This window comes from Salvelinus fontinalis, chromosome 24, assembly GCF_029448725.1.
Source record: "Salvelinus fontinalis isolate EN_2023a chromosome 24, ASM2944872v1, whole genome shotgun sequence".
NCBI classification, from domain to species: domain Eukaryota; kingdom Metazoa; phylum Chordata; class Actinopteri; order Salmoniformes; family Salmonidae; genus Salvelinus; species Salvelinus fontinalis.
In genome coordinates this window covers 30,891,584-30,913,589 of record NC_074688.1, presented here as the reverse complement: position 1 = coordinate 30,913,589, position 22,006 = coordinate 30,891,584, and the positions used below count along the sequence as shown (strand labels likewise).

The 22,006-nt window shown below is 44.4% G+C and overlaps 1 protein-coding gene across 1 annotated transcript in view; it reads left to right on the top strand.

Annotated features, from left to right (window-relative positions):
* The window catches only part of LOC129822288 (serine/threonine-protein kinase ULK2-like), a 50,026-nt gene extending 29,923 nt beyond the window's left edge, over positions 1 to 20,103 (top strand). Inside the window, exons 5-26 of the mRNA XM_055880442.1 lie at positions 1,048 to 1,084; positions 3,013 to 3,186; positions 3,639 to 3,712; positions 3,844 to 3,945; positions 5,136 to 5,194; positions 5,306 to 5,388; positions 5,504 to 5,554; positions 5,699 to 5,787; positions 6,162 to 6,330; positions 6,634 to 6,688; positions 11,020 to 11,166; positions 12,834 to 12,982; positions 13,103 to 13,186; positions 14,062 to 14,300; positions 14,417 to 14,598; positions 14,685 to 14,794; positions 15,125 to 15,268; positions 15,683 to 15,897; positions 15,995 to 16,173; positions 16,394 to 16,512; positions 16,682 to 16,975; positions 17,429 to 20,103. Of these exons, the coding sequence (XP_055736417.1) occupies positions 1,048 to 1,084; positions 3,013 to 3,186; positions 3,639 to 3,712; positions 3,844 to 3,945; positions 5,136 to 5,194; positions 5,306 to 5,388; positions 5,504 to 5,554; positions 5,699 to 5,787; positions 6,162 to 6,330; positions 6,634 to 6,688; positions 11,020 to 11,166; positions 12,834 to 12,982; positions 13,103 to 13,186; positions 14,062 to 14,300; positions 14,417 to 14,598; positions 14,685 to 14,794; positions 15,125 to 15,268; positions 15,683 to 15,897; positions 15,995 to 16,173; positions 16,394 to 16,512; positions 16,682 to 16,975; positions 17,429 to 17,493 (2,820 nt within the window). The 3' untranslated portion in view covers positions 17,494 to 20,103. The remainder of the gene's footprint in view (positions 1 to 1,047; positions 1,085 to 3,012; positions 3,187 to 3,638; positions 3,713 to 3,843; positions 3,946 to 5,135; positions 5,195 to 5,305; positions 5,389 to 5,503; positions 5,555 to 5,698; positions 5,788 to 6,161; positions 6,331 to 6,633; positions 6,689 to 11,019; positions 11,167 to 12,833; positions 12,983 to 13,102; positions 13,187 to 14,061; positions 14,301 to 14,416; positions 14,599 to 14,684; positions 14,795 to 15,124; positions 15,269 to 15,682; positions 15,898 to 15,994; positions 16,174 to 16,393; positions 16,513 to 16,681; positions 16,976 to 17,428) is intronic.
* The last annotated feature ends 1,903 nt before the right edge of the window (positions 20,104 to 22,006 follow it).

The following is a 22,006-nucleotide window of genomic DNA, read 5'->3' as shown; positions in this document are numbered from 1 at the left end:
CATTATGGATGCAGGCAATGAGGCAGTGATCGCTGAGATCCTGGTTGAAGACAGCAGAGGTGTATTTAGGGGGCAGGTTGGTCAGGATGATATCTATGAGGGTGCCCGTGTTTACGGATTTAGGGTTGTTCCTGGTAGGTTCATTGATAATTTGTGTGAGATTGAGGGCATATAGTTTAGATTGTAGGATGGCCGGGGTGTTAAGCATATCCCAGTTTAGGTCACCTAACAGTACAAACTCTGAAGATAAATGGGGGGCAATTCATTCACATATGGTGTCCAGGGCACAGCTGGGGGCTGAGGGGGGTCTATATAAAAAGCGGCAACAGTGAGAGACTTATTTCTGGAAAGGTGGATTTTTAAAAGTAGAAGCTCAAACTGTTTTGGCACAGAACTGGATATAATGACAGAACTCTGCAGGCTGTCTGTGCAGTAGATTGCAACTCCACCCCCTTTGGCAGTTCTATCTTGGTGGAAATGTTAGTTGGATGGAAATATCTGAATTTTTGGTGGCCTTCCTAAGCCAGGATTCAGACATGGCTAGGACATCAGGGTTGGCGGAGTGTGTTAAAGCAGTGAATAAAACAAACTTAGGGAGGAGGCTTCTGATGTTAACATGCATGAAACGAAGGATTTTACTGTTACGGTTAAACTAACGGAACTGGAAAATGGTGGACAGACGGGGTAGATGCTAGCAAAATTTAGCCTACCCTTAGCTCCCCTCTGTTTCTCTACTTTTCTCTCCCCTGCTCCCTTGCACATTTTCTCTAACTCTCTCACTCTCTTTCTTGGACTATTCTCCATCACACTCTGTCCTTAGTGCTCTCTGTGTTGACTAATGCCAGGATTAACAGAGACTGTCAGTACTGATAACAGCACAGCCATTCATCAGATTTTAATTGATGAGACCCTTCGTTATCTGGGCTTTGTGGTCGCACACAAACACACGTACACACACACACACACACAGCTTGATACTGCTAATCTGTGTTGTTCTTACACAGCCTGCTAATAGAATGGTTTTGTTTGTCTTGTTCCTCCCCACAGTACTGCAACGGTGGCGATCTGGCTGACTATCTGCAAGGTAAGCATCGCACTAATCTCAACACACACTGGGTATTATTCATCAAAACAAAGTAACTAGCGGTGGAGAGGAGTGTGGGTACTTTTTTGTGTACGTCTCTATCTGCCGTCTGTCTGTGTGTGTGTTATGTGTTCCCAATGCAAGGGAATGTTGTGTGTAGGAGCCAACACAGTGATATGACACAATGGGTTCCTTCTTCAGCACCAAGGTCAGCATAGCTGAGTCTCAAAGGTCACTTCTCTCTCATAATGCTTCCCAAGAAAGCACCAAGCACTGAACGTCTTAATAGGATGCTGCTTGTGGAGGTCTACATGGTATATCGTTGATTTTATTGGTATAGCAGTGAATTGCATAACACACACCTGTCTCCCTGTTGCTATGGGTCATATTTGCATATATATTATATATATATATGTGTCAAGGTCAACAGCAGGTAGTTATGCGTTAATCCCAGCAGAGCTACAGTTTAGTAACAGAGAAAGAAAGAGCTCATCATGAAATGGGCACCATAACAAGAGGTCAACGGGGAGTCTAAAAGGGTACTGAGGAACAGAACGTCCCAGTGCACCAGGTTCAGTGTAGATACTGGTGAACAGAGGAAAGCAGTGTTGTGGACTCTGGTCCTCATGTTGTGTTCTGATTCACTTGTTATCAGGGGAACTGTTTTTTTATGTTGTACAGGTGCACGCTCTCACATCACCTCAGGGCACGGTACAGTGTCTGTACCTCTCTCTTCTAGCGCGCACGCACAGTCGCACTCTCCCCCTTTCTGTTGCGCTCTCCCTCTGTTGCGCTCTCGGTTTCTGTTTCTCTCTCCCTTATAAACCCTCATTGTATAATATTGTCACACAACCATGTTGTTATTTCATTAATTACACAACTTTGCTGCGTTTAGAAGAAGTTGTCACTTTTGTACTTTAGAGAGTGTTGTTAAATCCCTGATTTAATATGTGTAAGCATGGTTAGATTGACACAAGATCCATTGTGACCATAATGGTTTGGTTTACTCTTTAGAGACCCAGGAATCCTCTAAGCTAGCAGCTCACGTGATTAGCTAATGTTATTGTTTCACTGCAACCAGTACATGCAGGACCAGACACACTCCACTGCAGGACCAGACACACTCCACTGCCCGACCTCTTATACTAACTACAGTAATCTTCACTGTTAATACTCTTATTACTTAGGCTGCTAATGTTCAAACAATTACTACTCTAATTGGTTGTGCTTGCATAGAAGATGTACAGTACTTGCAGAATAAGCATTTTGTGCAGGTTGCTTTCCCTTGGATTCTGTGTGCAGTTGTGGTGACAGAGCTCTCCCAATGCATCCGGATGTAGAAGTTTTAATGCGTTTCTCTCATTGATATAGGAGCATCTAAATCACTTAAATGTAAGCTGAGGCAATCAGTAATTAATGCAATACATTAGGGAGATGGAGGTATTGAGTGTGTATAACTGCTGGCAAATGTTTGGTATGGGTCCCATGTGGCTCAGTTGGTTGAGCATGGTGCTTGCAATGCCAGAGTTGTGGGCTTCGTTTCCCACAGGGGGAAAGTAGGAAAATGGATGTTCTCACTACTGTAAGTTGCTCTGGATAAGAGTGTCTGCTAAAGGACTAAAATCTCAATCTGAAAATTTAAAAACATGTTAATGATTGGTGTGAGTGAAACATTAGTGTGTGAAATAGTTGTAAAAAGTTGTCTATGGCCTCTAGACTAGTGCATAGTGGGTGGATAATGTCCTTTATAGAGTTTCTGTGCAGTATTGGTAATGTAGTTTTGTATGAATAAAATATGCTAATAGCCAGTGTGGGTGTAGTAGTCTTTTACCACTACATCCCTGGTCATCATACATTATGTGCCAATACATTTGTACTGTGTAATGAAGGATTGTGGGTAAGTAGTTTCCCCTCTTGGCTCTCCCTAGCCAAGGGGACACTGAGAGAAGACACTCTGAGGGTGTTCCTCCAGCAGATATCAGCAGCAATGAGGATCCTTAACAGTAAAGGCATCATCCACCGAGACCTGAAACCACAGAACATCCTGCTGTCATACACCAGCCGCAAGAGATCCAGTATCAACGGCATCCGCATCAAAATAGGTGACTGACCAACCCAGCCCCTCAAACACAACACACACTCAGCTAAAACTAAGCTAAACCTTCAAAAAGACAACTATCCCTCTAATTCTTCACAACTTCATAATGTTTCTATGATATAAATACTGTTTATACTGTGAGTATATATAGAGATGGCCTATCCATGAACTGTTAGCCATCATATGATTTGTCTTATTGTCTCACACAAGTGTCATATATCATGTATCAAGATGCACCACAATGACAGCTAGCTAAGGTCATGACTAGTTGTTTTGAACCTCACAGCTATATTTATTTTGCACAGTGCTATTCCTGCAAGGTGTGGTGACTCATGTTGTGTGTTGCGTTCCCAATTGTCTAGTGTCTGAGAGGCTTGGTAATAGGAGTCGTGACACTCCGACAATAGTAGCTATTAATAACACAGACCAACAGACTGACGGCCTTCTCTCTTTCAGCTGACTTTGGCTTCGCACGATACCTCCAGAGCAACATGATGGCTGCCACGCTGTGTGGCTCCCCCATGTACATGGTGGGTGGGTGCGGGTGTGTTTAGTGTTTGTGTGTGTAAGGGTGTCATGTCTGCAGTCTCTTGTTCTCCAGCAACCTGCAGCTGGAATGGTCCTTTCAGAGCGTGACCTCTAACCTCTGTCCTCTAACCAGGCCCCAGAAGTGATCATGTCTCAGAACTATGACGCCAAGGCAGACCTGTGGAGCATTGGAACTGTCGTCTACCAGTGTCTCGTAGGGAAGCCCCCTTTCCAGGTAGGATGGAGAGTGAGAGAGCAGCATTAAACTGTGTGAAATGTGACAAATACAGTTTTATTTTATTTGACATGTGCGGAATACAACAGGTATAGACTTTACAGAGAAATCCTTACTTACAAGCCCTTAACCAACAATGCGGTTTTAAGAATAACAAATAATTAAAGAGTAGCAGTAAATAACAGTAGCGGTGTTATATACAGGGGGTACACTACAATGTGCGGTGGCACCGCTATTGAGGTAATATGTACATGTAGGTAGAGTTATTAAAGTGACTATGCACAGATAATAACATAGTAGCAGCAGTGTAGAAGGGATGGGGCTATGCAAATAGTCTGGGTAGCCATTTGATTAGCTGTTCAGGAGTCTTATGGCTTGGGGGTAGAAGCTGTTTAGAAGCTTCTTGGACCTAGACTTGGTGCTCCCGTACCGCTTGCCATGCAGTAGCAGAGAGAACAGTCTATGACTAGGGTTGCTGGAGTCTTTGACAATTTTTAGGGCCTTCCTCTGACACCGCATGGTATAGAGATCGTGGATAGCAGGAAGCTTGGCCCTGGTGATGTACTGGGCCGTACGCACTACCCTCTGCAGTGCCTTGAGGCCGAGCAGTTGCCATACCAGGCGATGATGCAACCCTTCAGGATGCTCTCGACGGTGCAGCTGTAAAACCTTTTGAGGATCTGATGAAATATTTTCAGTCTGCTGAGGGGGAATAGGTTTTGTCGTGCTCTCTTCACGACTGTCTTGGTGTACTTGGACCATGTTAATTTGTTGGTGATGTGGACACCAAAGAACTTGAAACTCTCAGCCCGCTCCGCTACAGCCCCGTTGATGTTAATGGGGGCGTGCTCTGTCCTCCTTTTCCTGTAGTCCACAATCAGCTCCTTTGTCTTGGTCACTTTGAGGGAGAGGTTGTTGTCCTTGCACCACACGGTCAGGTCTCTGACCTTCTCCCCATAGGCTGTCTCATCGTTGTTGGTGATCAGGCCTACCACTGGGTTTGGACTCGTGCCTGGCCTTGTAGTCATGAGTGAAGGTGTGAAAGGGCAGTGTGGAGTGCAATAAATTGCATCATCTGTGGATCTGTGTGCACAGATTAAATATGAAATATGTCACCCATGATGTGTGTTTATAGAAGTAGTATACAAACCCCCTGTCACTCTGTTCTCTCTCTGTCTGTCTGTCTTTAGGCCAACAGTCCACAGGACCTGAGGATGTTCTATGAGAAGAACAAGTCGCTGCTACCCATGTAGGTCAACAGATGATAGGATTTAGGAATGATTTAACTATCTGATCGAGGCCTTTTGGGCTGAAAATCATGTTTTTACCTAGAATGTATGTCTGTTCCTCTATTACTCAGCATCCCGAGGGAGACGTCTCCTTCCCTTGGCAACCTGTTGCTAGGCCTGCTGCAGAGGAACCAGAAGGACAGGATGGACTTCGGTCAGTTCTGACATCACTTCCCTTCTAGAAAGAAAATGATTTAATACTTAATGTTTGTTATCTATAAATTGTACATTACTTCTCTAACATTCACACTTCTGTCTTGTTGTTTCAGATGCATTTTTCAGTCATCCTTTCTTAGATCCAGTGTCTGCCATCAAAAAATGTGAGTAGACAGATGAGAACTTCCTTCATCAATAACAGGGGGAAATACCTGTTGTGGTGTCATAGCTGTATTGTGAGGTGGCATGATGTTGAGAGCACTTAGGTCTTGTGTGAAAACATGTATTTGTATGTTTTTTTTCTCCAGCATGTCCTGTTCCAGTACCCAACTGCCCTAGCGCTGTGACCGACATCACATGTGGCAGCTCACCCTCTGTTCGCTACAACTCCCCTGCCGTAAGTTCATCCTGACTGTCTATACACCTCATAGTTGCATTCCACACCCAGTGGGTTTATCCGTACCTCAAGGCATAACAGCGCTTAACAATCTAGACTTTGTACAGTAGCTCAGTGGGAAAATGGACAAACTGAGTTTCCCAGGGATGTACTCTTTCTCTCTGTCCACTGTGATTGCATTATACTGGCAGTCTACATAGCCCAGTCTGGCACTAATTGAATTGTACAGCCCAAGCCCTCTCTCTCACTGAGATTTTAATCCTCTCACTTTCTTTCTCTTGCCCTACCTCCTAACACACACACCACACCACCCCACCAACATAAACACACATTTTTGCTCACTACAACACACACATACCCCTTGCCTTCTCCAGTCTCTCCCTGACATGCAGACCTTACCTGAGGACTGTCTGTCGTCGCCACCCCTGGGCCCTCCAAACTACCTGCAGCTGTCTAAGGAGTCTGGAGGAAGCACCAGCAGCAAGAACTCCTCAAGCGACACGGACGACTTTGTCCTGGTGCCACACCTCTCCACAGAGTCTTGTGAGTCTGCAGGAACACACACATGCAGACATGCACACACACACTGGACACTTGCTACTCCTTATTACACTAATTAGGCCTACTGACAACACTAAATGTACATTGTGCACCTACACACACTCTTCTTAGACTAAGGCACCTGCTATAAAACGCACACTGAGCACCTACTCACACTTGACACACACAGTTGACCAAATAGAAGAAAAAAAAAACATTTTGAGTGGCAGTATGGGTAGTCGGTTAATTCACTTATGTGCCATGGTTTATACTCTTGTCTGGTTGGCTCACTTCCCTCTTACTCAGATGACCAGCCAATGGGAGCAGTGGGGCATCGGCCGTCTGGAGAGTGGTGTGGAGGGTGAGTGTAATGTCATCAACTTCAGCTCTTAGCATAGATTCAGCCAGTGTGTGTGCGTATTTATGTACAGTACCAGTCAAAGGTTTTGACACACCTACTCATTCAAGGTATTTTCTTTATTTTTACTATTTTCTACATTGTAGAATCTCCCTGACATGCAATTGAAATGCATTCCAGGTGACTACCTCATTAAGCTGGTTGAGAGAATGCCAAGTGTATGCAAAGGTGTAATCAAGGCAAAATGTGTCTACTTTGAAAAATATCAAATATATTTAGATTCGTTGAGCACTTGTTTGGTTACTACATGAAGCCATATGTGTTATTTCATAGTTTTGATGTCTTCACTATTATTCTACAATGTAGAAAATAGTAAAAATGAAGATCAACCCTTGAATGAGTAGTTGTGTGCAACCTTTTGACTGGTACTGTGTGTATGTATGTATGTATGTATGTATGCATGTATGTATGTATGTGTGTGTGAAAGAAGTGTTTTAAAGCTGTCCAACTCTTTGTTGTCTGATTTGGGCCGGCCACCATTTCAGAAAGGAACATACAGCCTCCTCTGGTTATCCTTGGAGCACAAAATCTAGATGACCTGACCTAGTTTCTCTGTTGACTCCCCTGGGCTTGACTGTGTTGCACCATGCTCATTGGAAATCTATCATGTTTTCACTGTTGACTTGTTGCGTCATGGAAATGTAACTTAAGCTCAGAAAGGATTAATAAACAGTGTTTGACCTGTGTCCCTAAACTGGGATATTTCAAGAAATGGGCAAGTTTTTTTTATTTTATGTATTTGAGCAATTAGATTTATAGCACATTAGACAGATCTAACAATGATTGTCACAAAACATAACATAATAAATATGTGTGGTAGATGTTGACAAGGACCAAGATTAGAAATAGACTGAGTAGCTGATGGAGATATGAGCCAGTCTGACGTGCATGCTGCTATTTCAGCCCCAGATATCAGGTTTGTGTGTGTGCAGTGACGTGTGTCCGTCAGCTGTGAACGGGCTCTGCATGAGTAAGTGCATTCTGTCTACTCCACATGGACATTTCAATGTATAACTCTACTGGTGTCATCACTGTCAGTCTGCACAGCAGCTGTGTTGTGGTCATTTTATACCCCTTAGTCATAAACTACATGATATTGGTGTCTGAAAGCAATATATTAGTCTTCCTTTTACATTAAACTATGTCAAAGACTAAATAATATATTTTGTTCATGTCAAAATCGATTAGATTTGTGCTTATATTGTGTAGATGTCACAGATAAACGGCTACTGTGTATCCTAAACAACCCAGACTAGGCAGGTTTGTGGTATAAGAATAGATCTCTTACACACAGGAAATCGCTGTGGGCAAATGTCATGGCACCTCAAATGCCTGTCTCATACACACAGAGCAGAGACACAAACACCACTTCTCCCCAAAGTCACTTCCTCCTCTCCTCTTCCACACTCTCTCTCTCTGTTTGTAAATAACCTGCAGCATGACAAGGCTTTCCACCCTCATCTATCACTCTTTTTCTTTTCACTCCCCCTGTTTCTCTCCCTGTTTCTCTCTTAAGTAAATAGCCTCCAGTAATACTGTTTTCTAATGCTCTGTTTCTCTCTTTGTAAATGGCCTCCAGTAATACTGTTTTCTAATGCTCTGTTTCTCTCTTTGTAAATGGCCTCCAGTAATACTGTTTTCTAATGCTCTGTTTCTCTCTTTGTAAATAGCCTCCAGTAATACTGTTTTCTAATGCACTGTTTCTCTCTTTGTAAATGGCCTCCAGTAATACTGTTTTCTAATGCTCTGTTTCTCTTTGTAAATATCCTCCAGTAATACTGTTTTCTAATGATCTGTTTCTCTCTTTGTAAATAGCCTCCAGTAATAGTGTTTTCTAATGCTCTGTTTCTCTCTTTGTAAATGGCCTCCAGTAATAGTGTTTTCTAATGCTCTGTTTCTCTCTTTGTAAATGGCCTCCAGTAATACTGTTTTCTAATGCTCTGTTTCTCTCTTTGTAAATGGCCTCCAGTAATACTGTTTTCTAATGATCTGTTTCTCTCTTTGTAAATGGCCTCCAGTAATACTATTTTCTAATGCTCTGTTTCTCTCTTTGTAAATGGCCTCCAGTAATACTGTTTTCTAATGCTCTGTTTCTCTCTTTGTAAATAGCCTCCAGTAATACTGTTTTCTAATGCTCTGTTTCTCTCTTTGTAAATGGCCTCCAGTAATACTGTTTTCTAATGCTCTGTTTCTCTCTTTGTAAATGGCCTCCAGTAATACTGTTTTCTAATGCTCTGTTTCTCTCTTTGTAAATGGCCTCCAGTAATACTGTTTTCTAATGCTCTGTTTCTCTCTTTGTAAATGGCCTCCAGTAATACTATTTTCTAATGCTCTGTTTCTCTCTTTGTAAATGGCCTCCAGTAATACTGTTTTCTAATGCTCTGTTTCTCTCTCCCTGTCTTGTATTCACACTCATTTGGTCTATTCCTTGCTTGTTTCCCCCTGTCACTCTCTCCTCAATCATATAGCTGCTTTCCTCCTTTCTCACCATCTCTCTATATTCATCTTTGGGGTGATAGTTCCTCTCTTCCCCCTCTTTTCCCTATCACCCTGACGCTTAAAGAGATCCTCAAGTTATGAATAGAAATTTGTACAATATGTTACGAATTTGTAAGTACTTAAGATCCTGGACTGCATCTTTAATTCTCTCTCGACTTGTTCCCTTTCCCCCATCCCTCCCCTCTCTTCATTCTCTTTCCCTTGGTTCCCTGGTTGTGCTGCCAGGTGGTTAACACTCAGCCTGTCCTTCTGTGACCTGTCTTTCTGCTGTGAGGTGAGGAGCTAGTCTGTATGAGTGCCAATAGAGTCATTCTCTATTCCTGGAGGATCCCACCCCTCAGTCGGCTCACATCACCTCAGCTCCCCTCACCGCCCACAGTCACTTGTTTTTCCCCTGTGCTCTGTCTGTCCTTAATCGATCCCTGGGCCAGGGAATGTGAGGGGGGAGGGAGAGTGCAGAGAGACAGAGCCACTACTAAGGATGAATATGGAGAAAGGAAGGGAGATAAGGAGAAAGAGAGAGCAGCTGCCCAAAATGAATGAGAGGGCAACGAGCAGAGACAAAGCAAATAGAAAAAGTGGAGAGTATTTAGAGAGAGACAGAGGGAGTGCACACAGAGGAGAGGGAAAAGACAGTGCTGTGTTTCCATTCCCCTCTGGGTAGATGCAGTAAAGACAAACAGATTCCCTCTCTCCTCTCAAAGAAGATGGTCATGACTGACCTACAAACTGCCTATTGTTAGGGAGAGCATCCTGTGTAGCTCCAGTGTCCCCATTAGCTTCTGTTGTTAGAACACATCAGCTTTTAACAACCTGTTCTGGGGAGAAATAAATGTGTTAAACTGAATGACTGCATGGGGTAATACAGTGCACTGAGGTTATAGAATAAACCACGGATATGCCACTTTGATGAACCTTTATGGCCCTTTTTACTTTTGGTTGGAACTAGAAGTGTCTTACCAAAAGCTATGTCAATGTGTGTTGTGTTAAAATGTGTTTCTTTCCTTCTCGGAGTGGAAAGCAGACAAAGAAAACCCTCTGTGTCTTTGTCTGTGTGTTGCTGCTGTACAGGACAGACGGGTGGTCGTGTGCCTCACGTGTATCCCTCGGTCTATTCCCTTTCTCTGGTCTACACCCTCCCCCGCTAACCATCTTATTACATAATGCTGCTACTGTTAAATCTGCCCTGTTCTATAACATTTATATTCCTCCTCCCCTTCTCTCTTTCCGTTTTTCTTTCTAAACCCAAGTGAACCCCCTATGGTTGACCCGTGTATGACTTTAGCTCAGGGAACATTTTGGACCAATGAAATAACAAAGGCATGTAAATGAGGCCAGCTTTCTTTCCTCCTGTCCCTCTGTCTGATAGAAAGGAGGTGGGCTTAGCACGTGCTATTGGCTGAGCCCTCAAACCACAGTCTCTTCCATAACTCCTCTTAGCACTGACTGCTCCCCACTGATTGGGCAGACACATGTGTGCAATGTGCCTGCCCCCTCTGGGTTGGGCCAGCCTCCTTGCAGGACTGAAGTTTAGTTCCATTGAAAATGCCATATGTGTAAAAAAATAAAAAAATAACTCTGAGACATAGCCTATCTAGAAACCTCTAGTCAGTCTTCATGTTCTATTTATGCAAATGCTGTGTCAGAAGGAATTCATTATTTTTTTAAACATTGCGTTCTATGGGTGTCATCATTCCTGAACAGATGGTGCAGTTTTGGAAGAACTAGCAGACAGACTGGCTAATGTTCCTCCTCTTCCCCCTTCACCACTCCAGGCAGCCGCAGACCACCGGACAGACCCCCATGGTGTCCCCCCGGGCAGAGACTACCCCCATCCCTGTGCCCACCCAGGTGCGGAACTACCAGCGCATCAAACAGAACCTCTCCAACAGCCCCACCACCACGCTCTACGGCTCACACAGGTAAGAGACTGGGGAGGGTTTGGGAGGTGCCACTATCCTGGGGGGTTCCCTGAAGTACAGCTGTCATGGTTAAGAAGTTGTTTGTTTTGTGGCTGCATACAGTCCTCACACCTGGCAGTTCAGAGACTAGTCTATCTTGTTGTTTGATCTCTGATGACTAACCTTTGGGTTTGGAAAATTCATCTTCAACTCTGTCAGTTATTGCATCAGGCAATTAAGTTTCATCAGTTCAGTCAGTGGATATTGCTTGTGGTGTGGTGGGGGGAAGTGCTTCAAGACATGTATAGAAAGGGAGGGAATAGGAAAAGGTTTTGAATCTCCTTTCGAGGCAAATTAGTTTTATTGTTGTACTTCTATTGACTGTTGTGAGAGGAGATAAGAACATTGCCACAGCGATTAGTATAAAGTTCATGTGGTGTTTTTCCATTGAGACTTACCCCCACACTAGTGGGCAGCCAGCGTTTTATGTTAATGTGAGCTCTAGTGTTATTGTGTTTCCATCAGGAGTGTGACACTAGAGACTTGTGCAGAGAAGAATCAACAACCTCTGCATCATCAAGACTGTTGCTTTGCAAGAATGTGTTAATGTTCAAAGTTAGCCAGTGTTATGTAAATGCAAGCTGAAAAGTACCCAGGGTCTTACCTTGGCTCCAAGTTAGAGCAGGCCTGCCGGAGACATGGCCCAGTGAGACATGGGTACTGGCCCACATAGATGGAAACCGAAAAGTCTGAGCCTTTTGGGTAAGCTACTGGGGTAAATCCTCAATGGAAATGTGGCACTGGAGTAGCCTAGCTCCTCAGTGAACCATCAACTTTACACCCACTACTTACCCTCACCACAGGGCCCCAGAGCCTGGGCAGCGGGTACTGAGTAGCCAGCCTCCCCAACTGCTGCCCCATTTCCCTTGGCCCTGTGTCTGACTCTGAGTCCTCCAAGGAGGATTAAGCTCTCTGTCACAGACCGACTACCCTGTCCCTTGACCGTGTCTGGGCTAGTTAACAAGTTAGCGCTAACAAGAAGAGATGAATGCAGAGAGCTAGCACAGCAGACTAGCAGATAGACAGTGTGCAGACATCTCAGGGGAAGACTGGCTTCTATATGTGCCCGGCTGCTGCTTACGCTTTCTCTGTTCGCCATCTTCTTTTTGAAACTCCATACATCTCAAGAGAGGAAGTGCTGGAGAAAGAGTGGAAGAGTACTCGCTATCAGCACAACAGTTTTCGTGAGGATAGGCTAACAGCTGTGTTTTGAAGTCCTGTGCTTGCAGCGTGACAGGGTTGTCTTGGCAGCAAACTGACGGTCGCTGAATAACTCAAGAAGTTTAAATTAGAACCAAGTGAAAAAGGCAACAGTTAGACACTGAGCTGAGGGAATGGAATCTAGCTAAGCTCATTGCCAAAAGGTTTATTAAATGTTAATGTTTTCAGGTGTTTCAGAAAGGTTATTTAAGTGTTATTTCATGATAAACATGAAGGATAGTGGTTGGAAACTAGAGCTTTGCTGTAAGCTGAAAATAAGGGTGTTCATGAAGTGTTAGACAAGTAATGAAGCTTGGTGGTGTTGGTTCTGGTGGACTAACAATGAATGTGTGTAACATTTTTGGTATGCATGTTCTGTATATTTGTGATATCTAAACCTCCATTGTGTGTGCTTGTTGTCTATGCAGGTCTGGTACAGTGAGGCGATCCAATACCAGTCCCATGGGTTTCCCTAAGGTTTGCTCTGGGTCCCCCAGCTCTGCAGACTGCAGCCCTCAGATGACAGGCAGACGTCTCTCTATAGGCAGCTCCCGCCCATACTCCCCCTCACCTCTGGGTAAGAACATGCCCCAACATGTCCACGTTTCATATCATTCAACACTCCTGGCATCATAATTATTTCACATTGAAACTTTCTCATTGAAACTGCATTAATATGTCTGTGTTTCTCTTTAAGTGGGCACCATCCCAGAGCAGCTGGGTCACTGTTGCTGTGGACACCCTCAGGGCCATGAGTCCAGCAGCCGCAGCTCCTCAGGAGGTGAGTTCAGTAGACCGACAGACATACAGACAGATAGAACAAGGCTGGGTTTCCCAAAAGCATCATGGCACTAAGATCATCTTAATTCCATTGAAACTAAATATGATCTTAGTGATATTATGCTCTGGGGAAACCCAGCCCAGGATGACTTTTTAAGTGTAAGTCGCTCTGGATAAGAGCGTCTGCTAAATGACTTAAATGTAAATGTAAGGAGACAAAGCCAGCTACAGAAGTGTTTACATGTTCTTCCCACTCCCGTCCTCCCCCGAGGCGGATGTTTATGCCATGAGTCAGGTTATTTTTTAAGTAACAGGTGTTCCATTAACGCTCTGGGAAGGAGGTTGTGTGTATGGGAGTTGTTTCACCCACCCATCCACGCAGTTTTCACAAGTGTGTCACTATTTGAGTCAAGAGGCCAGTATCCATGGCAACCCCAGTGATATAGGTGGGACTTACCCTGAGCAAACCAGTGCAGATACATACAGTTAGTACTTAGTCTCCTTTAGAAAACTTGATGACCTACTAAAGAAAAAAACAAAAGTTTCCGGGGTCTTTTTGAACTTCTCAGCAGCAATCCTGTGAATGAACAAGACGCTCATCAAAACAGAAACCTAGTGGCCCTTTATGCTGCTATTTTTGACTTGGTTTACAGTAGAAAAATACAAATTTCAAGACTGTAGAGCCATCTAGTGGTGAATTTTGAATCTTCTCTAGATCAGTATGTGCTAACGCCACTGACACTATACTAACACTAATGTAACTAATACTAACACTAATGATCGCCACTAAAACAATTATTAATGTGAAACTTAAACTTTTACATTAAGTGATAAAAAAATGACTTGTATGAATGACTCTCTGTGTGTCTCTTTTAGGTTCTCCAGTGCCATCGTCCCAGTTACTGGGTCGCCTGCAGAGTGCCCCCACCCTGACTGAGGTCTACCACACCAGACAGAAACTCCACAAGCAGCTGTCAGACCCCATCCAGCCCTCCAACTACCCCCCCAGCCACTCCCCCCACCTGGGTCGCCCTGGCAACCTGGGCACCTCCCCCCGCTCCTCTGATTGGCTGACGAAGTCACCTCTGCCCACAATCATTGGCTCTCCCACCAAGGTCGGTTGAGTTGATAACCATTTTGGCATATTTTAATCATTAGCCTAATTCTGTTTTGCTACGGTGTGTCCTACTTACCACAACCAGTAACTGTTGACCTCTATGTCCCGGTTCAGCCCATCTCTGCCCCATTTAAGATCCCTAAGACGCAGGCGTCCTGTAACCTGATGGCCCTGGCAGACAGTCCCACACCCACTAAGACCCTGGCGGACGCACGGGACATCTGTGCCCACCACTGTACCACCTACCCCAGTGGGCGCCAGTCTGCCCCTGAGGCCAGCAGGACCACGTTTGGCAGGTAAAAGGTGCACTGTTGTCTTTTTCTCTGTCTCCTCATTCTCTCTGTGTGGGTAATATCTCTTCTCAATGTGTTTCTCTCCCCAGGTCTGTCAGTACTGGCCGTCTGTCTGAACAGCCAGTCAGAATCACTCTAGGGGGACAGCCCTACCAGGGAAGCACAGACAGCCTCAACGCAGAGCGGCCCATGGATACAGGTAAATATACACACACACTGTCCTAGTTACATCCTCCCAGGTATAAATAATGGAACAGATGTTTTTACCATTAATTAGAAAAGAGCTGGAGACTGAAAATGAGTTGTGAAATAACCTAGCTGAAACTGACCTGGACATCAATGGTTTAGTAGATAATACTTACCCATTGTCCCAAAGAACAACACAAATACAAACACGCACCAGTCTCTCTGCTTTATGGATTCTCGCCCTGCATGAACTGCTTGGATTGGCTGCTCTGACAGGACCTTCCTGTGTAACAGAGAGCTTGATTGGCTTAGTGTGAATGACCGCCCCTCCCTCCCTCCCTAGCACCAGCAGGACCGTTTGGGCTGGCTCAGCCTCGGGGCGGGGCGGCGAGTCCCCGGACCGTTCTCTTCACCGTGGGCTCGCCCCCCAACAGCAGCACCCCCCCTACCTGCAGCCACTTGGGCACCCGGCCGCGCACCACATCAGGTGAGACTGCTCACTGCATCAGCGGCTAACTGCTAGGCTAACCGCTTGCTAAACCCCACTTCCCAAAGCTACACCCTCCTAGCTAACCTGCTAATGTAAATTACTACGACTCCACTCAATGTTTCCTACCTGGAGTGAAGTGACTCCGTGGTGGTGGTTCCAATGCCCTGAGATACATAACTGCTATTTAGTGGGCAGTCTCTCTCCCTCTCCTTGTGCTGTTAATCTTAGTGGGTACTATCAATAATAACTCTGTGTCTCAGTGGACTGAACTTTGTTCTGGAAAATGTTGTAATTATGTTATCTTAATCTGAAATTCTCTATAATTCAAATTCAGCCAATGGAAGGAGCAATCAAATGATGCCAAAGTGATAGGCCTACATCTGTCTCGTGCTCTCTTTCCCTCTCTCTCAGTGGGCTCCAACAGTTCGGCAGGCTCCCTGTGCTCCACCAGTGGGCGGGTGTACGTGGGCTCTCCTCCGGGCATGGCCATCGGGACCTCTCCCCCAGGGGGTGCAGAGGCAGGTCCCAGCAGCCTACGCTATGTCCCCTACGGTACCTCTCCCCCCAGCCTGGATGGATTCATCACTTTTGAGGCCCCAGAGCTGCCTGAGGAGACACTCATGGAGGTGGGAGAGGGGGCCCTTTGTGTGTGTGTGGCATTTCTATTTGCACATGTCTTTATGTAATATCTGACCTACCTGTATCATGTGTTTGTGACTACAGCGAGAGCACACAGACACTCTGCTGCACCTACGGATGATGCTGTCCTTCACTGACTGTGTGCTGGAGATCGCAGCGGTGCGAGCAGGAGGGGCAGACCTGGGCGTATCGGCTGCCTCCCTCTACCCCCCTCAGGAGAGTGTGGTAGTGGACCAGATCAGCCAGCTCAGCAGGGAGTGGGGGTAAGGGAGAGACCAAAAATGGGGGGTTCACAGTTTAACTGAAAGTATTCTGGTTTTAGTTTGGACCCAAACCTGTAGCATTTCATCATAGTGAGGCACAAAAACATCAGTTTCATCACAATTTAAATTATTGTTGTAAAAGACAATTATGACGTTTTTAAGAAAGAAAAGCCATGGAAGCCGTATAGGTTAGTAATGTGTGCTGTACTGCCCCCTACAGGCAGGTGGAGCAGCTGGTGCTGTACATGAAGGCTGCCCAACTCCTGGCCTCCTCCCTCCACCTGGCCAAGGCCCAGATCAAATCAGCCAAGCTCAACCCTTCCAGCGCCGTCAAGCAGGGTAAGACAAAAGTCCCCAGACCGGTACAGTGGCATTGCAGTATAGTATTTATAAACTGCATACAAACTTAAAACACTTAAAATATACATGTATAATACTTAGATATAATTTGTTTTTATTTGAGCATAGCTAACTTTCTCTCCCCCTCCCTCCTCACCCCCTTCCTCAGTGGTGAAGAGTCTGAACGAGCGTTACAAGAGCTGCATCTCCCTGTGTCGGCGGCTCACAGACAAGCTGAACCACTTCTTCTCAGACAAGCAGCGCTTTGTAGACGAGATCAACAGCGTGACCGCAGAGAAACTCATCTATAACCACGCTGTGGAAACGGTGCAGTCTGCAGCTCTGGATGAGATGTTTCAGCAGACGGAGGACATAGCCTACCGTTACAACAAGGCTGCAATGCTGCTAGATGGCCTGTCCAAGATCCTCCAGGACCCTGCAGACATCCAAAATGTGGCCAAGTGTAAGTATCCACGTGCCGTCTTTAACTGTAGACTGAAGACTAGTCTGTTTCTGCTACGCCATTGTTATGTCATGTATGGCCAAAGCACAAATCCATCTGACAACCAGGCTCCCCCAACAGGCTCTGTCAGAGACCAGACAAGCTCATCACATTGTACTGTAACAGAGACTCTGGTGTAGTGGACATGTATATGATTATGGACAGTCAAGTGTGTTAACTAGAGTCTCTTGTGAAAAATCCCTTTGACCTCTTATCTTTAATCAGCACTCACAGGCTTACTTGAACCACTTGGTCCAGCTCTGAGCTTCTTTCAGATGAGGCTTCAATCAGATGAGGTTTAGAGTGCACTGTGCTTCTCTGAAAGTGTGTGTGGCATGGTAGCCAGGCCATTGTGACATAGAACAGCAGCTACAGTCACTGTGATCTGACTGTGTGTTTGTGTCTCCTCAACAGACAAGGCCAGTGTGGACCGGAGAATCTCTGCCCTCTGCTACTGCACCGTCACACTGTACGAGTAGCAGACCACACACACATATCAGGGGCAGTTGTGAACTCTGTCCCCCTTCTCTGCCCAGAGGGACCACTCTCTACCCTGACAGTAGAACATTGAGGACAAGTACGGAACCCCAATGTTCCCTCACGTAGCAGTCCAAGCACCTTTCCGTTTTGATATTTTTCTGAGTTTAAGGAAACAACACGGCAGATAGTATAACACTTTCTTTGGCATCGCAGACAGAACGATGAAGTGTGCGAGAGATGATGCACACATTCACTACCAAAGATGATCAAATGGAACTGAGACATTCATAGGACATGAACAAGACGCAGGCATCTTCTTGCGTGCTGTCTGTCAACCGACTCCTTGAAGAGAGTGGGACGAGGACACACACTCTACCCAGCTTTTTGTATCCGACTTGCAGGATTTTTTAATTTTGTACCAAAAGAAAGAGATTGATATAAGGACAATGACAATCTATCTATCATGGGCCCAGAGACTTATACACCCATGAAAAATACACATTTTTAATGCAAATCACAGAGGTTATTATAATGTAAAGGTTTTTACTCTGTATTAGTATTGCTGTTGTGATTATTTATTGTTTTGGAATAGGAGGAGGCTGTTGTGATGCCTGTCTGACATGGTCTTTAGTATTGAAGTGGAAGGAAGGAGTATATGAGATTAGTCAATTTAAAGGAGTATATGAGATTAGTCAATTTAAGGGCAGTCAGTCTAGCCAACCCTGTAACAAATACACACACACACTCAAACGCCAAAACACACACTTTACAACACATCTACATATAAGAACACACAGTTTTACACACATGGAAGGAAGCCTGAAGAGCAAACAACCATGTAGATTTGTAATTAGATCTTTTTTTTGTTCATTTGTTAGCTGAAGCACTTTATTGTGAAAAGTGGGGGGGACACTTTGTCTTGACAGGTTAGGAAAGAGAAATGTGAAGGCTGTTAGTGGTAGCTCAGGTTGGTTAAAGGGATGGGGGTGGGGAGGGGGGTTCTCTCTCACCCTCTTCAGCCCACAACACCACTTGCCCTGCCACAGCTCTCCCTCTCATTGCTGCGCAACCTGCTCACACACTCTGACTGTTAAGTGTTGCCGTGGAAATGGGGTGAGGGGTCGTAAGAAACGTCCAGTCTCTACACATCCCACACCACTGGTGGGCTTTTAGAATAGTATGGCAAGAAGAAGCCTGTGGGTGACAGAGAATCGGACTAAAACGTATGTTTTCTTTGCCCCTGGAACTTTTAGCGTTGACCAGCACATGCCCCTAGGCATTTGGGGAGGAGGGGTTCCTGATCAGTAAACCAAGGGGGAACGCCCCTCTCCAGGGTGAATCAAGACACAACAGTCAAATTACTTGAGTAGTTTTCACTAAATAATACAGAAACAAGCTTTTTTTATGTTCATACATGAATAACTGTAACTCATTTCCAAGTAAATTGATGTTTGCAAAAGTGTAAATATTTGTATGTTGTGCATGTGATTTTGTTTTCCTGAGTGAATGTGTGTGTGAGAGCACAGTGAGAGAGTGAGGGGGTCAGTGAGCGAGACGACGCCATTGGATGCCCTGCCTCTCGATCAAAGAGCACAAACATTTTTATGTACTTTTAACCACGCCTGCCACGGGTTCAAGTCAATCTATCCCCACTAGAGGTCCCTGGCACAGAGGAATGTGCCAATCACAAGGCAGCTGCTCCGAACATCGCCACACAACCTCTTCTTTATACTAGGACTGTTTGTATACTATACCGGATGGGGATTCTGTGTGGAGAGATCAAATCTACTGTGTTAGAAGTAAAGAAAGGCACTGCCTAGCATCCATTCAAGTCTGCTCTGCTCTCTCCCCAAGCAGCTGCTGTGCTTGCAATGCAGTAATTTCAGTGAGTCTGCACACGTCAGGTATACAAAAGGCCAGTGATCATAGAAAGTCCATTACAGAAGAAGAGCTGCCTCGTAAGCCTATTTGAAAAGTGGGCAGACTCCTTTGATTTCCTATTGTACACGTGTGAAAAGTGTGTTAATGCGTAAACTTGCAACTGGTGGCCACTAGCTCTTTCTATGATGTACTGTTCCTTTTTTAGACATATCCAAGTTTCTGTGGTTTATTTAGTTTTTGCTCTTGTGCCCTCTCCCTTTGCTCGTGAGCACTCCGCACCACAAAAAGCCTTTTCTGCACACTGAGTGGAGGGAGAAGTACATTAAAACAATAGTCAAACTGTCTGAACTTACCAAATCCATGCATCTATTTATAGCGCTGTAGATTTAGGCCACACTCCCTCACTAGCAGTAGTTTATTAAGAATGGAGTACTAATGATGGACTGTTTCAGAGACGAACCATTGGTACTAAGCACATGTTACATCCCGTAGAGTGAATGTATTCACCCTCCCAGTCATTTACACCTCAGAGTCCAGCTGAATGCATACCAACCCTTGTGATGGTTAAGCCCCCTCTCCTGAACCGACCATGACAATGCAACTGAATTTCCACACCTATTTTTCAATGAGAAATGTTGATGTGTTACTTGATGTGAGTTAAAGGGCATCTTTCTTTATGGAACTCTACAAATGCAGCCTTTGTTAATTAAAAAGAAAAGTTGGAACTACATGCATGGTCTGTAGTATTTCATGGAAAATACTAATATAACATTTGTGGGTCCCTTATTAACACTAGAAAAGCCGGGCCCCATTTGAGCCAGTGAGCAGTCATTTTCACTCACATTCACTAGATGGAGCCAAATCCCTGCTTCAAAATACTGTGTGTTTCAAACCATGTCAATCTCATGGACCATCAGTCCATAGTTATGGTGGTTATATACAGTTTAAGTGTGGTTACATTTCTCCAGCCCCATACCTTAGCTGGAGTAACTTTTTTATCTGTCTAACAATCAAGCATCCCCATCCCTACAGATTCTGATAGCAAAACTTTCACCACAGATAGCATAATTAGCTACACAAGGGTCTCATTCACTGAACATCGCCTAATAAATTAACAGGATTCCAAAATCACACGGTTCTCTATGGAACTATTCTAACTCTTCCAGACACTTCACCATTCACTGCCAAATAGAAAGTGACAGATGGGGAGGGAGGGATATTTTTGGGGACTGTTACTACCAATGTTTTCTGACGACAGTCAGCAAATTATTTATCCTTGAAACAAATTCGGCATACAAATGGATCTAGTACACAAACTGTTTGTGGCAACCTTCTAATCTCACCTTCAGCTGTTTATTTTTACAGACCTGAACAAGTCCAGTTAGAGGATAGATGCGGCCAGGTTCCCAAATACTGCTGACAACAAGACCACTTCTGCGAAAAAAGAAGGTAAGCCCACAGTTGAATAAACATATTGTTTTCTCTCTCAACTTCAATATGTTTCATACCTGCCTCTTCATCTGTCTGTAGTTATGTGTGTGTGTTGGGGCCCACTCTCTGTCATCATACTGTGAAAACAATGAATGTAGCCCAGAACCCACAGGTGGACAGTGGGGAGCCCAGTATTGTGCTGCAGCAGATGTTGATCATAATTTCTCCCACTTGGCCTTCCCATCCCTCTCGCTTCCTCTTAAAGCTTTGTTACCACCCAGAGCAGAGCCCCTGTTGTTTATGTCTACATCAACCATTTGTCAGTTGCTATGGATGGCCTTCATCACCACATTGAGGCTGCAGTACATATAAAAAACTAAAAGCATGGAATCCATTAGTCTACATTATTGGGGACGTTTGCCATTGCCCAATCTAAATATTTAGCCTTTTATTACTTAGATTTCCTAAAAGCTATCTTAAGATTTAGGCTAAAGGCTACATAACATTGTGAAATTCTGTTAAGCATTCCCTTACTAATAAAGGGTTTCTAGATAGCCTACTGTCTGTAGCTTACAGTATCTATTATCTATTTGGGGTTTCCTATTTTCCATTTTCATCATCAGCCACATTTTCCCTAAGGTGTGCAAGTACCAAAAAATATTCTCAATTTATTTTAGCCAAAAGGGCTATATTTCCTAAAGTAGAACCCCATCATTGCCCGAGTAAAAACAGACATCCTATAGAGTACCACAGTATGAGTCATAATACCCATAAAACCTAGCGGTCAATCGGGGAAATGGTTCCAATCGTTTTCCCACCATTTTTTACTATGGGATTTTAAAGCACTTCAAATAAGGGCTGTGTTTCGTGTAGGCTTACCCTGCATGATGTTTTGATAACCGTGTAAATCTCTCTCTAGGACAAGGTGACATTTATCAATATATTTGCCTGAATTTACCCCCCCCACACACACACATTAGCTGCTAATGTGGCTATTATAAAGAACTACATTTGTCAAGATGATCTGGACGAGACTGTCGATTCGAGGCATAGATGATCATCTCTAGATTAACTCTCTAATGTTAGCTAAATGAAGTAATCAATAAATTGGCTACATTTCTTTAAATGAACAATTCTGTGAACTGTCTTGTGAAAGTTTTTAATTTACATAATACCTGTTAGCAAAGGTGTCGGCTAGAG